The sequence below is a fragment of the Mauremys reevesii genome, linkage group 16 (assembly GCF_016161935.1).
Source record: "Mauremys reevesii isolate NIE-2019 linkage group 16, ASM1616193v1, whole genome shotgun sequence".
NCBI classification, from domain to species: Eukaryota; Metazoa; Chordata; order Testudines; family Geoemydidae; genus Mauremys; species Mauremys reevesii.
This window is the reverse complement of record NC_052638.1, coordinates 40,456,071-40,473,035: the sequence shown is the minus strand read 5'-3', so window position 1 is coordinate 40,473,035 and position 16,965 is coordinate 40,456,071. Positions and strand designations below refer to the sequence as shown.

The 16,965-nt window shown below is 46.0% G+C and overlaps 1 protein-coding gene and 1 long non-coding RNA gene across 16 annotated transcripts in view; one reads left to right on the top strand and one right to left on the bottom strand.

Moving 5' to 3' along the window:
• Positions 1 to 16,814, top strand: part of LOC120384449 — a 30,835-nt gene extending 14,021 nt beyond the window's left edge. The window contains exons 2-3 of one of the 2 annotated variants that reach the window (XR_005588893.1): positions 10,658 to 11,119; positions 16,444 to 16,814. This is a non-coding gene — a long non-coding RNA (uncharacterized LOC120384449). Of the gene's footprint in view, positions 1 to 10,657; positions 11,188 to 16,443 lie in introns of those variants that run through there. The other variant, XR_005588894.1, reaches the window with a different exon arrangement.
• The window catches only part of ACSF3 (acyl-CoA synthetase family member 3), a 104,979-nt gene that overhangs the window by 85,670 nt on the left and 2,344 nt on the right, over positions 1 to 16,965 (bottom strand). For 11 of the 14 annotated variants that reach the window (XM_039503168.1, XM_039503173.1, XM_039503167.1 and 8 more), the window contains 2 exons: positions 13,274 to 14,008; positions 11,543 to 11,698 (listed from right to left, as the gene is read on the bottom strand). In XM_039503168.1, the coding sequence (XP_039359102.1) occupies positions 11,543 to 11,698; positions 13,274 to 13,978 (861 nt within the window). In that variant the 5' untranslated portion in view covers positions 13,979 to 14,008. Of the gene's footprint in view, positions 1 to 7,056; positions 7,488 to 11,542; positions 11,699 to 13,273; positions 14,009 to 14,993; positions 15,132 to 16,965 lie in introns of those variants that run through there. The other 3 variants (XM_039503169.1, XM_039503181.1, XM_039503178.1) reach the window with 3 other exon arrangements.

Here is a 16,965-nt window from a genome sequence, read left to right as displayed (position 1 = left end):
AAAAAAGGACAAAAAGTCTTTGATCACCCGTCCTACTAACACTTGGAAACTGCAAACTGGCTCAAATTCAAGGAGCTGGCTATGGCAATGTGTGAATGACTCGAAGGGCTCTAGGACTGGCCGAACATCTCCACCTGGGACCACTTAGAAGCGGTGGAGGAAAGGCCTAAATACTTAAATTTGGCTAACTCCCCCCCTCCCCTCCCCCACACACTGCTATTTGTCCCCCTTGCTGAGCGTTCCCCAACACGGGAGCGGAACAATGCCATCAATAAATAAAAGGTTGTTGCCAGCTCGGCTTTGGGGACAGCAGGCTCCTTCCCTCCTTTCTGGATTTTGCCCTGTTGTTGATAAATGTATTCCTTAACAGCTCCTGACAACGCATGCCTCCTCTCCCCTCCCTCCCTCGGCATGCTCAGCGCACAGAGGGGCATGCGGTGGGGAACAAACGCGTGAATTGATTGAAGGGGAACAAGTGATTCTCCTTTATGCTGTGACCCTGGATGCCAGTGCTGCTCAGCTGCTTTCCCCTCAGTCCTGCTCTCTGGCTCAATTTCATTACTTTCTACTTCGCAAACCCCCTCCGCCCCTAACCCCCACCCCCCATCTCTCACTTCGCTGCCTCAGAACAATCTGGTCTGTACAAAAATCCAGACCACGTTGTTGTTGTTAATATAGCAGGACATGTTTAACAAAGGCCTCAGCCCCACTGAACTAAAGGGAGCGTCTTCCCGTACCAGAGAGCGCTTGGCAGGGTGAGTTATAAATGCATAGGTTAGAAATCCACCAGATACAGTGGAACCTAATCTAAAGAGACCTCCTTCCCTCTGCTGTTACAGGAGTCGGGGCAATAGCACCTGAAAAGCATCAGGGGAAAGCGAAGTGGGAGGAGACCAAATCCATGGAGCAGAGGGAGTGATTCACACCCCGTGTGGGGAAATGTTCCACTCGGTCACTACTGAGTCTTGGGTAAAGGCTCCTCTGCAGCCGCTCCAGGTCTTTGGGAAGGAGAGAAAACTACCACGCTCTACAGATGTGCCCAGCCCAGGGAGTTGCACTGGCGAGTGCGCAAGTCCAGCTCAAGCAATGAGCCGCGGAAGAGGGGCCAGTTGGCTCCCTGGCCTTGGGGAAATGTTGAGAACCAGACGCGATGGCCACAGTGCTGGGAAGGGCAGCAGGGGCAAGAACGTACATTTTTCTTCTTCCGGCAGGCCACAGATGGAAAGGGGAGTGACCGGGTGGGGGCCGGGGGAAGGAAGAAACACATGCCTAGCAGGGGTGTCACAACCCCACGTCTCCTGCTCCCTGGGCTCAGGTAACTGCTGCCACCCCCAAGCTCTGCACTTGGATATTTTATATCGTGTCCTCCCCTCACTCTGCTCCCTTATACCAAGGAGCATGTCGCAGGAGCGAGGTGCTCTCTGAAGGTCACTGCAGGAAAATCCAGGTGCCACAGCTCCCCTTCAGACCTGGTTAACAAACTCTTACTGTGTTACTTACACAGTAATCCGATGAAAGAGCTCGGCTCCTGTTCATCTACAGGGGCCATCTTTACACTCTCAAGTATGACAAAGTCTTACTACAAATCCCAGGTCTTGATTCCTTCTCAGAAGCTGGTGGGTCCTATGTCCTCCGAACTTGGTCTCGATACCCCCTTCCCAACCACACAGATGTCTGATCTGTGGGATCCACCACAGCTACTCAGTCCAAAAAAAAAAAAAAAGAAAAAAAAAGAAAAAAAAAAAGAGAACAGTTGAAGGGGATGGATCTGAAAAGCCTCATTACCTGAGGCTATCAATCACTCCTGGGATCTAGAGAGTCTTGTAAGCTGCCCAGCTTTGCTCTCCCAGCATATGGCATCCTCCGACGCCCTCCAGTTTAGAGCAGTGTAATCAATCTCTCCCTCGCCGTTATCCCATATGTCACTGTCGCCACATCAATTATGGGTGGACAGGATACTGACAACCCCTCGTTTTATTTAATTTCGCTCACCTGAATGATCTGTTCAAACCCTCCGGACGTAAAGTGTTTCTAAAAACAATGGGTTTTTTTGGTACACATTGCACTGTACTTTGGGGCTATTGGACTTTTGTTTTGCCTGTGACCACCAGACATTAGAGACCCAACTTTCATTGGTGCTGAACACATTTGGTGTCCACAGACTCCAGCTGGATTTGTGGATGCTCAGCATTTCTGAATACGAGATAGTTGGCTCTTAAAATATGTTAGACATGATTTGAAGAGGAACCAAAAGTGATACTGGTTTAAAAGCCCAGCTATAGACACATTCTCCACCTGTCTATCTTAGGGTTTTCCCTAGGGCCTTTCACTGCTGTTTCCTTGGAGTGTTGCTTTTCCTTTTCAGTTGTTTTTGCCTCCTGATGTGACTGTTGCCCCCATTCCTAAATCATCACAAGAAGGTCCTCATTAAGCTCCACCACCCTGAAACACCTGATAATCCAAAAAACAACTTCATGTTTGAATCCAATCTTAACAGTGACATCTTTCCAACTGTGCAATCAGATTCTAGGTGGATGGACGCCAGTTTAGCAGCACTGACATGGGGCTTCTTGATACAGCTTGCGTCACAAATGTACTGCCTCCTCATCACTAGCAGGAGGCTCAGAAATTCCCATTAACAAGGTACTTTGGCATGAATTTAATGGGACTGCTCACATGCTTGAAGTCAGGTACAAGCTTAAGTACCCTGTTGAACTGTGCTGTATTGATCAGCCTTCAAGCTTATCAATACTGCACAATTCACAAGATAAAACACGCGTCTCAGCCGAAGAACTTTCAGAAAATGTGCTGAGTGCAGCTAGACTCCGTGTAAGAAAAGCTAATTCTCTGCTAACCCCCTTTGCATGGCAAGTCTGTCTGTTCACCAATGGAATGTTAGAAGATTTTGCCAAAAGGAAAATGACAATAGAGAGAAGGAAAATTACAAAACAGAACCACCAACTGGATGCAAAATAACCCTAATGTGATGGGAAATGTGCAAGATTTCCCCTAGTAGTTCCTAAGACAGACAGGAGATGTGATGATGGAGGGGGACTGGCTGAGTGATACACAACAAGCAGCTCCTTTCAACCCACAAAGCCTGCATTTTTGCATGGCGACTTTCCCAAACTACACCCAGTTTGGCAGTCTGTGCACAACAGCCTGAAGGGAGAGATGTGGCCACACGCATCGCAGAGAAGCACTAACCCCTTTTCCCTGCCAGAGGCCTCACTTTCAGTGGAAGGAGGAGCACAGTGTTGAATACAAATCCAGAAGAAGCCAAAGACACTGAATTAATTGATATCCTGACAACTGGCAACACAGAAGAGGAGGTGAGGTGGGAGAAGAACCAGGGCCTACCATGCTTAGACTGCACACAACATTTATCCTGAGTTACACATTCCAAAAAACAGGAGAAGAAAGAGAAAATGAAAGGGAGTTTGGAAAAAGCAGTGAACATCCCCAGGCTGGGACTGGCAGGCAGAGGAACAAGGAGCAGAGCAATTCGTAGAGGCTTCCCATAGACCAGCAAAACGACAGCAGTCTCTCTCTCTCTCTCTCCCTCTCTCACACACTCACACGGCTGCACATACACCATCTTGCAGCATGACAATGAACCTGCTCGGCTCATTTAAAACAAATCAAATCAAATGAAATCGGGGTCACGTTTCCTGCAAGTGATTGTGAAAGATTCTGATCTCAGATCCATGGTGCAGGGCTGGAATATCCCTCCTGCTTGCCAGTGAATTTTTGGATCAGGTATTTGACAGAGAGAGTTTTCCTTTTACTTCAAACAGCTATTTTTTTTTCTTAAAGGAAATATTTAGGTAATGTCCTAGGGGAAAATTATATGAAGATGCCTTCAGTCTGAAAAGGGGTAAGAACACCATCGTGGATTTTCCAGTCCAAAGCCAAACAAGGTAACAGACAACCTGGGCTACTGGAGCTCTTTACAATTCAGTGGCTCCTCTTTTCTAAACCAGTCACAAATTATTGGATCATTTAAGTTGTTATTGAATTTTTTAAAAATGCTTTTCATAAGTAGCAATATCCTTAATGCAGGTTAAATCATCCCTTTCCTTCCCTTCTGATTTCCGAGACGGTTTTAAGTTTTCGTATTGATTGCTAAAGTGCTGGTTATGCCCAAATTTTCATAGGTTCTCTAACAGCTACGGCTCTGACTCAGACTGAGTGCCTCACTGCCAAACTAGCTCTATCTGGGGAGGGACGCCAGCGTCAACTGCAACAGATGCAGGTTCCTAGACGTGCAGAAATTCCAGCACTGTGCAGGAGCACTGAACAGAACACAGGGCCACACATGCATATTGGTGACACAGTTTCTTTCTGAGCGGAAGTAACATGAATATTACAGAGGAGTGCGCAGAACAGCCAGGGGAGCTTTGCTCTCTCCTAACGGCTGAACCTCTGACAGTTAGCTCAACTCAGGCCGTTTGCAGCAATATGTAGAAAGAGAAACATTCCTTTCTTCAAAAGGAAATTGGGCCCTTGGTGGCTTCATCTCATGTTTGTTATAACCTCAAACTGTTTGCGCTCTGCATGACTCTGGTTGTAATCATTTATTCATCAGTGCAGTCTAACGGCCCCCTCTGCATTCCAGTCTGAAGCTTTTAAACCCTCGCCATGCTGCAGGCATACTGAAAGGGGCAAGTACTTTCCCTGGGACCCAGTAATATAACTAAATATGACAGGCTCTGGTTTCATTTTTTTTATTTCCCCCCCACACACACATCAAAAGGCATTACTCTGTAACAGATGCTGAGAACAGACAGCAGATCTGTGGGGAGTGAAGAGCAGATATAACTGTGTAAAGCCAAGGTTTGCAAGAACTGATCAAGCATAATCCATCCAGCAGTGACCTGCCCCTTACCACGCCCAGACTTCCCTTTGAGCCTGAAATAAAATTACCTTTCTGAAGCCACCGGTGAATGGATGAAAAGACAATCACCTTTCTCCAGCCGAAACCAAATGGGAACGCACATTCCCAGCAAGTGAATAGTGCCTTTCTAATGGGTGTGTCCCTTGGAGCTCACACATTTGTATGCTAGGATTCACTTTTATTTAAAAAATATGAGGATTAACCTGATGTTTGTGTAGTGAGGGGCCTATGGGAGTGGCTAGAACTGGGTACTACACAGATAGCTGCAGTGCATGCTTCCTGAGCTGCACACTACCCTGCCAATGCATCTCAGTGCTGTCTCTCCTGCTGCTCAGCCTGCTGGGTAGAGACTACCAGCCATGCCCAGCTGTGTGGTGGCTTTGTGACACAGACATTTCCTTTAGCTGCAACTAACTGAGATCTGATCCTCCGTCTCCAGAGGTGAAAGGCTGGTGCATAAAGGCCACTTACCACCTAGACGTAAGGGCCTAAATTCTCAAAAGAGACTAATGACTTGGGGCCTGATTTTCAGATGACGAGAGCTCAGCACTTTCTGATAATCAGGCTCCTTTAAGGTGTCTCAAGTTGGACACCCAAAAACCCAGCCACCCCAAATGACTAGTCACTTCTGAAAATATAGGCCAAGAAATCTACATACCAGCATATTTGTTAACAAAGGACCTCAGGCTACAGGCGTCGCTGCATTACAGCAAGGGGCTTCTTTGCTGACGGCAAGAAGGAGCCTTGCATTTAATCATGCAGCCAAACTGGATACACCCTCCAGGGGACGAGAGCCTGCACTGTTCATATTTGTATACACTTCTAAGGAACTGCTCAATATTAGATTGTTTTTCCACAAGAAGTTCAGACAAAAAACCTGCAAAGCAATGACAAGAGACTCTCTCTTGCACAAGGCTAGAAGGCAGTGATACCTGCCCCCTGGCTGGCAGCTGCAGCGAAGGGGTCCAGTGATAGAGACGTGGAACTTGCCACTCAGACCTTACAGCGGCCCTGTAGTTCAAGGCTGAGGCATATTGGCAAGGGCAGTGTGAGAAGCCTGGGCTGTCATTGTCTACACAGGATCTTTCCTTTGGATAAAGTCAGGACTTCATTCTCCAGGACTAGCAATCTGGAAGTTACCTTGTGCTAAATTCACTTACAAAACAAAACAGATGTAAGGTCAGAGCGACACTTGCTCTCAGTATTTTCTGGGGAGGGGAATCCTACAAGCCTTTCACTATCTCCCTCCCTTGTACTCCCCCAATTTCAGGCCAAACTTCCATGTGGCTGAGGAAGTTTCTATATGGCTCACTCTAGATCACTTAACACTGCTCCCAAGAAAGACAGAAAGGTCGCTCCAGTGCGATGGGACACACATCCCATGGGCGGAATCTGCTATTTCTATTACATATCTAGCCCCGCTGGGCCAAGGGACACTAGAGAGAGTGTCTTGAGCTCAGGTCCCTGCACAAGGGCATGTTATGTTCCAAAAGGAGCACACGCCAAGGTACTTAAAATGCCACTTGAAAGGAGCAGAAAGCAATGCTGGGAATTAAGGGTCCATTTATAAACCCTTTATTAACAAATGATTAATAGATGCAGCTATATTCTTTAATAACTTACAATAAAAGGATGCTACAATATGCTTAACCAAGACATTCTTAACAGATGGTGCTATAAAGTGAATTATAACTTGTGTAGTAGCTAGAGCAAAGTAACATACGTCTTAGTTTAATAAAAAGAATCTGATTTTATGAAGCAACTTTCACGCTTGAGGCATCTCAGTACACTTTAATGAGTCCTTTTGTGAGCTTCACCATAGCGCACATGCAGCCTCGAACATCCGATGTTGTTAGAGAGGGAATGCTGGCCAGGACACTGGGGCCGTTCCAGAACCTTGATCTTTAACCTCCTCTTGGGCAGCTGCCAGAACCAGGCAGAAGGGTCTGAAAAACAACTAACACCGCACTGCACAGGATGCAAACCAAGCCTTTATCTGAGACGTGAACCATCTTTTAGCTAAGAGGAAATAATGCTATTAGCATCAACTAAACCAGACTGGCACCTGTATCTCTGATTATAAGGCATGCCGCAAATGATGTAATTTAATGAACACTGAAATAATAAAGTATTTATTTTGTATAATGAAGTGTTAGTCATTAGAAACCAAAGGCACATTGGGCATGCTGCTGTGGTTTCTCTTGAACCCATGCCAGTATCACTCAAGGCTAAATATGTCTGCAGCAGGTTTAGAGTAAGTTCCTAGCCTTGTTTTGATCAGTATGTCAAGTGTTTTAGCTGCCATTTGGGTTTCTTTACATCACACTATAATTGACTGTTTTCTCAAGGTGCAGTGAAGGAAAAAAAAAAAAGCAGCAAAACTCAGACTCCTTCTGTGAAATCCTCCACTGAAACTGTGCTTCTTTTCTGAAAGCTGATTTTGGTAGCAAAGGGCATTTTGTAAACAGCTGGTGAAAATAGACTAGAACTGAAAGGCAGCTTGCATTAAACTCCACAAGAAAGCCTGCTTTACCCTCCTGTGCTTTCTCTGTAGTGTCGATCAAACCACTTTCAGCTCCCAGGGGAGGCCCTAGGAAAAATAAAGGGAATGAAAAAAATAAAAAAGGCAAATGATGTCCTTCGGAGGCCTGACTGCACCTGAGAGCTCTTGGAATGGAGCTGGCTCGCTGCTCCTGCATCAGACATACTTGCCATGCGGACTGCCCCTGCCCGAGCTAAACCCTCTGGGTCAAAGTGAAGGCTCCCCTCCAGCACAGTCCTCGCTTGCCCTTGGTTGTCAATTCTCACCAAGCAATCTGATTGGAGAATGCAGGACTGAGCATCCCCCTCCTCCCAGCAGAGCCCATTCTTCAACGTCAGCTCATTGATTTGCAGATGTCAGGAGAGCAGCACAGAGAAACACCAGAGTACAAGGGACAATCAATCACAAGATGCCACAGAATAGGGAGAAATGCACATGGGGCTTTGGATTGGCTTTGCTTCAGGACTATCAGTGTGCTCGTCACCCTGCCTCCGTCTGCAATTAGCTGCCTCAGTGTATCACCAAGGCTAGTGAGGTACCAAGGTCTTGCCTTCTGCAATAGGTCAAGACAGTGTTTGGAAGCTGCCAAGCACTGTAAATGCTAAATATTCTTAGTCTGCGTGTTCTATTGAGGTGAGGGTTCTTCCCAAAGACTTTAAGGGCTGGAGGGGGGAAGCTAAGAATGCAGTGATTTTAAATATTAAGGGAAGAACAGTACTCAGACTGGAGCCCAAGAACATAAGAACGGCCACACTGGGTCAGACCAAAGGTTCATCCGGCTCAGGATCTTGTCTTCCAACAGTGGCCAATGGTGCCCCAGAGGGAATGAACAGAACAGGTAATCATCAAGTGATCCATCCCATGTCATCCAGTCCCAGCTTCTGGCAAACAGAGGCTAAGGACACCATTCCTGCCCATCTTGGCTGATAACCATTGATGGACCTATCCTCCATGAACTTATCTAGCTCTTTTTTGAACCCTGTTATAGTCTTGGCCTTCACAGCCTCCTCTGGCAAAGAGTTCCACAGGTTGACTGTGCACTGGGTGAAGAAATACTTCCTTTTGTTTGTTTTAAACCTGCTGCCTTACCCCAAAGAGGACCTGTATCCATCTGAAACACTTTATGCACATACGCTATATATTTAAATTGAAATATTAATGCTGGGCAGCGCCAGTGGCCAGCTACCACTGGGTATTATCATGGGCTCAGTTCCTGACTGCTTGCTCCCTGCAGGAGCTGTGGAGGCAGCATGCTTAGCCCTCAGGGAAGGAATTTTCTTATGCCATTCACCAGCAGCCCCTCTGGCTGATTAAGGGGCAATGATGAGGACAGGCTTTGATGGAGGTTTCCTTCCATTCCTCCACATCTGGAAGGATGATGACTCAAGGGGGAAAATGAAGTCAGCATGGCCTGTACAGAACTCCCTGGGAGAGTGAAAGGAGTCAGGCACGTCTGTGTCCGACAGATGAACAGGACAACAATTTCTTGCATTTGCTCATATTTATATATCTCCCAGGTAGCCTTATCAGACCTGAAGCATACAAAGAGGGCACAGTATAATTTTAAAAGCCTCTGACCATGGCTGCTCATTAGTAATGTGTGGGTCCTGGTCTTACCCTGGGGTGGCTGCAGGACTGATTATTGACTTATGCTTCTATAAGAAGTAATCTCAGAAAATGCACCTTCCGTTCCCACTTAAAGCCGGCATCTGCACCTGAAAGCCCAATTATTCACTGAACACTGAGCCTTCTGGCCACAAAGGAACCGGTGCTAGTTAAAGACTGAGGGCCAAATTCCAATCTCAGCTACACTGGTATTAACGTTGAGTAACTCCACTGACCAAAGCAGAATTAGGCCTTGAGGCACCAGCACCTTGAAATGCACAATTTTAATCTGCTGATCTGCATAGCTCTGCATGGAGAAGGGAACTGCATGACAAAATATCCCCCCTCCCCTGCCCCCTATGTAGTAAGAGGGGAAGTGTTCGGCACTGTTGCTTATTGTACTTTATCCCCTTCGATATTTTATTTGCTTGTTGAATTCCCACATCACTTCCCACAGGAGCTTGAACTGGTGAGTTATAAGGTGCATTGCAATGACAGCCTAAGCTATCCTGAACTCCTCCCCTCACAGGCTCTTTGGCATTACAACGAGGGCTATTTTTAGGCAAAGTCAGGCATTTCTCAGTGTTTATTTTATCTTGCATGGTGCATTTCCAAATCTCCCAGCCATGCTGTCAGGAAAGGGCTCAAAGTAGCAGGAAGTGAGCAACAAGCAAAGGAACCTGGGACTGAGGTTAGAAGCTTTCCAGGATTTTCCATTTTATAGTGTCACCTTAATGTCCACCCTGTTTCAGCTCAGCTTAAGGGAATGTTTCCCCTAGCTCTGAGAATTTCAGCCTTTCTAGGTGATCAGATTGTCCCGATTTTGAGGAGTTTGTCCCGTATCCTGACCAGAGTATGGTTGGGACGCCATTTGTCCCGATATTTTGTTTTCTGCTCTTCGGTGGAAATTCGGCGGTATTTCGGTGGTGGGTGCTTCTGTCTTTGGTGGCAAGGTTTATTACCCCCTGCCGAAATACCGCTGAAGACCGTCCGCGACTGAAGGGCTCTCCGCCGAATTGCTGCCAAACTCCCGGACGGGAGAGTGTAAAAAAAAAAACCCACGACCTTTCCCCCCCACGGCGGTCCTGATATTTTCCCCTTAACGTCTGGTCACCCTAGCCCTGCCACCTGTAGCACACCTGGAATGCGAATGCCACAGGCATGACAAAGGATGGCCAATGCAGAGTCCAGTGCTCAGGCTTTCTTTATCTTCTCTTCACCTATTTCTGTCAGACTTGCTTAGATCACACGTTCTTATCAGACTGCTGCCTACTCACCAGTCTACCGGATGGGAGTGTCTCCAGGGAAGAGGAACAGAACATATGCCTCTCCTCGAATCACACTTGGTCTCAATGCTTGGCACATTGCTCAGGAAGTGATATTTGCACACTTTGGGTAGAAGACAAACCCGTCTCTCTACCATAGGGTCTTCTACAGGACCCATCACCACACTAGTTAGGATGTTAAATGAATTAAAGCATGGACACGGGTGATCTCCCAAATTATTCTTCAGGACCAACCTTAGGGGCTCTACAAACAGACAGCACCATCACAAGGGTGGCAAAGGCAATCCCAGGTGGAAACAGACTAAAAGTGTTCTTCTCCCTTCACAGACACACACCTCTCTGCTACAACCACTTTTTTCCCTTTAAAACTGCTGCCCGTTGGCATTGGCAAGGTACCACAGCAGAGCAAAGCACCAGGCCCAGCGCTTCCTGCATGTGCAGAAAAACAACATTCTAACAGCATCTCTGCTCCTAATCTGATGAGGACAATCTGCTTACCACCACCTTTCCTAAGGGACTCGGCAAAGTTTCAATTTTGCTAACTCTCTCCCATTGTGGCCTAGAGTAGGGACATGCCATCCAGTCTAATCTTGACGAATTTACTAATGTTTGTAAAGAGCTTGGCGGATGAAAAGCGGAGCTTGCATATAAATATCCGGTATTATTTTATTAGTCTCACCTGGGGCACCAGAAACTCTAACACCAGCATCATACCATGTGACATAGCACAAGACATCGAGTGTGAGTGTATTTAACACAGAAAAGGGCTACTGCGAGCTACTGACTACGGTAATACAAAACAAACTGTTAAGTGTTTGAGGCAATGCATTGCTAAGGTACAGCATGTTACAAAACAAGAGAATAAGTTATGTTTTTATCCTTCCTGATCCTAAATTAACTCTGTTACTATTCTGTGTGCAGTGCCCTGGTTTGATAGCATGTACCTCCTAGCGTCACCAAGGAGCAGAGGTAATATTACGGATTATTAGCCATTTAATAATCAAGCAAGTTAAAACCACCCAGAGAAGCTGCTTTGCCCCAGATTTAATATTCAGTTCAAAGTCTTTTAATGAGACAATTGATGACCTGTATGTAGCCAAAAGCTAAATACGCTGGAACTGTTTAAGACCCGGTTGCAAACGTACTCTAATTAGAATGCATGGGGTCTTGCTGATGAATTTCAAAGCCAACACACAATCCCTCCAGGCTTACCTTCTGAGGGCTGAACTCGGACAGCATGATGCACGTAGCTCCCACCCAAAGAGGGCACAGCAGCTTATTGATCACTCCGTGGACATGGTGTAAAGGCAGCACATGCAAGATAACATCTTCCTTCGTCCACTCCCATTTGTCAACCAGCCCTGTTACCTGTGGGGAAAAAATATAAAATCCAGCATTAGGCCAAGGGGCGCCACCAGCTGAGACACAGAACAGAGCTCTAACTACAGAGAAAGCATGGCTAATTCAACCCTAGCTCTACTGTTTGAGCTGGTAGCAGCATGTCCCTGCCTGGGCTAGTTTCTGGGCCCTGGATGTGAACATAAATTCAGGGGATTCATGGGAAAAAATAGGTGTCAGAATGAAAATGTCACCAGTAAAAAACAGACAAGAACCCGCAAGGTGGAAGACCTACACCCCCTTTGATGAACGCAAGGGAAGTGGGGTCTCTTCTTTGAGACCAACAGGAGAAAAGCACCTATCATAAAAACAACTGAATGGGAACATTCTGTGCATCTATAGAATACATATGTATATACATACATGCACCTATAACTCCATCTGTGTTGCCAAAAAATTAGAGATTAATTGCTACTGTTTAGGAAGGACCTACACTATTATTAACCTGCTGTTGCACAACCAGAGTCAGCAGAAACAACAGTTATCTAAGAAACTTTGCTGACACCATTGATAATGCTGCTGACAAAAAGAAGCTGACCTAGGCTGGCTTATTAGAATCCATGAGGAACAGAAAATGGGGGCAGGAAGTCAATGGTCCATAAATAGAAAGGAAAATAAACCCAATACTGGGAAAATATTAATTTTAAGCTTCCAAAAGAAAAAAATTATTCTAAAGCACTAGAGTTTGGGCCATTTTAGGCAGGACAATGCCTTTCAGAGCCTAACCTTCGCAGTCAAAGAGGTCATTTCCAGCTTGTCTAAAAGAAAAGATATTTGAACAGTGCTCGTCATTCCCCCTTCCCGTAGTGGGGAGGGCAGATTTTATTCAGTCACTACAACCCTGGTGTTCTGCACCAAACTGCCAGCCACAGCCTCTGTTCAGTCTGCCTTCCAAATGATCCGAACACTTGTGAGGAAAGAGTGAGTCTTTCCACAATACGGTGAAGCCCTTGTTCTCTCTGCCCAGGCTCACCACAGTATCAGAGCGTCTCGAACCATTTTAATCCGATACCCCATCTTTGAGATGCAGTGTATTTATTCCCCTTACTGGTGTGATTTTATCAGCTGCAAGCAGCGATATCAAACTGGCAAGGCAAGCAGCACACTTCTGTAGACTTCTAACTCTTTTTGGCTCAGATAGCTAATGGATTTTTTGCCTTGGGGATATAGAGCTAAATAATGCCCAGACTTTACATAACAGTGACATGCTGGATCACATTATACTTCAGGGAGGGGCATGGATACATCTTTACAGTCATTCTGCAGGAAAAGCAACCAGTAAAAAAGGCAACTTACAGAATCACTAGCACCCCTCCAGGAAAATACCCACCCAGCCACCATAGCCCAAGCCACAGTGCACACACACCGGTGAAGATTTTCAAACATGCCTAATGGTTTTGGGTGCCATTAGAGGGGCCTGGATTTTCTGAGTGCCATTGCTCAAGCTGCACACCCAACGGGAAGCCCCAAATCACTAGTCACTTTTGAAAAAAACTGACCTCCAATAACATGCCATTAGCATATCATGAGGGACGTATCACTTACCACAGCTTGCACATTCTGATGGGTACTAAGGACACCTTTTGGTCTTCCTGTAGTCCCACTGGTGTAGATTATCATCGCTCCTCTATCTTTCCACTCAGGACAGTCAATTGCCAAGGGGAACGCTTCCACAGTCTTATCATTTATCCATCCATCGCTAGCAGAGTTAACAAGTGGCAGAACGGGTATTCCCAGTTTCTCAGCACTAGGGGTTATGTGCTTCACATACTCTTCTGTGGCAATAACTAGACTACTCTGGGAGTCTTGGATGAAATACTCCAGTTCCTGCACTGGGTGTTTCCTGTACAGGGGAACAGCTACGCCTCCACTCATCCAGGAAGCCCACTGGGCAATCACATATGAGGCATCATTTGAGCATAAAAACGAGATCCGCTCCTCCTTTAGGTCTCCACTGGAACATCTGAGCACTTCACAGATTTGCTGAGACAAGTGGACACTTTGAGTGTAAAGGTCCCTGTACGTGTGCTCTCCATTTTGATCAATGATGGCAATTTTATCACCAAAAGCCAAAGCTCTGGTGAAGACGGGGGTAACCCTACCACTGAATGGTGTTCTTGTGGTGTGCAGGCCTTTTCTGAAATGTCCAACATTCCTCCGCCCACAGGCAGGCCACCTCCAGCGGTGTACACCGTGAACAAGACATCGCATGGGCAAATTCACATGGCAAAATATCCAGGAGCCCAACATTCTGCCTGCATTTCTTGATCAGAGTCGATGCTGCAGAGGGAAATTACATGAACCAATAAGCAGGGAGTGGGAATATCCAGGAATTTATACAACATATTCACACAAAGGAAAAGGGGGTAGCTTTCATTCTAAGCCTGTTTAAGTGCTAGGCCCCATCTCCACACGCAGGAAGACAGCCCAAAGCACTCACAGTGGAATCTCTAAATCACAATCTCACTTAAGACAAATATGTGCATTAAAAGAACATTTATTTTCAACAAGTGAGTTTAGCACAGTAATTAATGCTTACTGATGCCGTCCTGTCACTTCCAGTGACTGAAGAAAATAAGCAAAGGAGGCCTGTCTACCCTTCTGATCTGATTGATTATCACAGGTACTGTATCAGGCACATGGTTCCGTCCTACATGACCACAACCTTAACAGAATTGGTACAACAGCCAGAGTAGGCAGAAACAGCAAACAGTTTGGGCAGCCACCGTATGGTACAGGCCAGGCAGCTGGTTTTCCAAGTGAAAACAGGCAAGCAAGCCAATACCCACCATTACTGACTTGTGGGATTTCTTACAGCATTCCTGGATAGCAGGAAACTAAGAGCACTGACTAGAGCCAGGCAACGTGCCAGCATGAGCTCAGCTGCTCCCCGCACGCCAGAGCTCTACCGGTGCAGCGCTATCCTAACGGGGAGCGCACTCCACCACTGAAGTCCTGACCTCTCCTAAACAGTGTGTGTGAACCATGTTAAATTGTATCAAGGTTCAGCAAAGCAGAAAAACATCCACTAGGGAACTGGGATGAAGCAACAGTCCCCACTGTTATGGAGGAAGATTATGGGCTGGCATAAGAGTTACGCATTCTGCTCCTTCTGCTCAGGTGCACAATGACACTAAAGTCCACTCTCTCGTGGGAGAAGTTCAGAAAAAGACTCTCTTGCTTTTACAGCACTGGAGACAAATATTAGGAATGTCTAAATGCTATTCATCAGCCACTTCTTTTTTAAGCAATATGTTTGTGCTACCATAGTGGCTGCAGCTTGTCGTTCCTCCAGTGGCAGGGCAGAGTGACAGTACACTGGGAGCATCAGGAAGAAACTGCTACAGAAGGGTGCAGGGGAGACTGTGGGTAGAGGGTCTCCAGAGCCCTGTCCAGGGCAGTGCCAACACTGGAACAGTGCTTGCGAGCTGGAGCAGCAGGGCCAGTAGGAAGAAAGGGAAGCCTCTGATTGGTTGACGCTGTCCTGAGCCACGCACCGATTGTCACAGATACCCAGCCAAGGAGAGGAAGAAAAATAAGGAAAGGGCTCTGGCAAAGGGCAGGAGAGAAAGGACTTTATGTTGCTTCTTATGTAACAGTGACTATTAAAGTTTAACTCAACAAGTGACGTATCCTTAAAGTGAAACTAAAACGAGACAATTTCTGTCCAAATGCATCTAAACTTTCATTCCCAAAAAAGATATAGGAGTGCTGCATTCAATGATGGGGTTTCTTTGATGAGGTCAATGGCCATTTGACTTTATAGGACTTCTAAAAAAATCTATTATTGCAACAGCTTACAAAACACAGCTCCCCATAGCGTGAAGTGGAAGAAACAATAAACCACCAGAGAATTTGTTTGATAACTATCAATGTAAGATCCAAATGATTTGCAGCTCAACTGTGCTTGGCACCAGCTCAGATGCCCCTGTTGCTAACACCTACTGTCAGCGATGGATTTTTATTTAGTTTTTGCGTAGATGCAGCAGTGAGCTTTCCTGTCTCTCATCCACACTAATGAAATTTCCCAAATAAGAAACTTGTTTGCACATATTTTGTTTGCGGAACACCCTCAATTTCGATTTCCGCAATGAAGCCCATGATTTAGTGCAGAAACATCTTGAAGTGGGCTTTAAACTAAGAAGTGTGGTCACTGCATGCACATGACACACACCAATGAAATGGAAAAAACAAAGCAGGCGACACTAGCACGACATCTTTCCATTTCTCACGTTCCTCTTTACAGATAAATTTAAAAAAAGAAAAAAAAAAGACAACAGACTGTTAGCAAAACAAGAATCACCTCTTTCTAACTACTGTAGTAGCCCCAAGGCCAGATTGCTGGTGAGAGCACACGAGATGCTAACAGGGGTGTTAATTGGAACTGACTGCATTTCCACTGTGTTACTGAGGAGCAGAGAGTTCCAAATCACTATGGTTAACTACATTTGGCTTAGTTGGTTTCCCCTGGAAAGCTCAAAGAGCCAGGTTTTAGCTGCCACTTTGATACTGCAGCTTCAGAGACTCTCACCATCCTCTTTTCACCACAGTGCCAGTGCAGATTTAATGGAACAATAAGCAACAGCAGCTTTCACTGGTCCTGTGCACTTATGGACTTCACCGAATTTGTGACAACTGTGTATAGCATTATAGAAGTGCTGGATGTGCTAGTTTGGCAAGGGCCAGGGCAGATTCCTTTCTTTTACATTTTTCAGGGAGCTACACCAGTAACGGGAATCAAATCTGACTAAGAGTATACAGCTGAGTAAGACGTGCTGCCGCGGGATGGGGACTGCAGAACAATGCACTAGCTTTTGTCTTTGGAGATAGGTTCAAACCCTATCCTACTATGGCTAAGGTAACAAGCGAAAATACATTTGGTGGTTTCACCCAGCTCTTGACATCACAAAGCCTTGCAATGAGTGGCAGAGAAGACAGTGGTAATTATGGGCAACTGTGGGATCCAAATTCTATACCCAATAAAGCACCACCACAGTTGAAGGTGGGCAACACAGTCCCAAACCAACTAGGACTGGCCAGAGAAGCAGGAACTATACTATTAACAAACTGATATATAAGGAGTTAACATTCTTCCTTCACCCTAGACAGCGTTTCCATCCCCCAGCTCCCCACTCCAATGCTTTCCTCAGCCAGAAATTACATTTCTAAAGGTAGGAAAACAGGAGCCAGCCTCACATCTCTCAAATTAGGAGTAAAAAACAAACAAAGGTGACCTC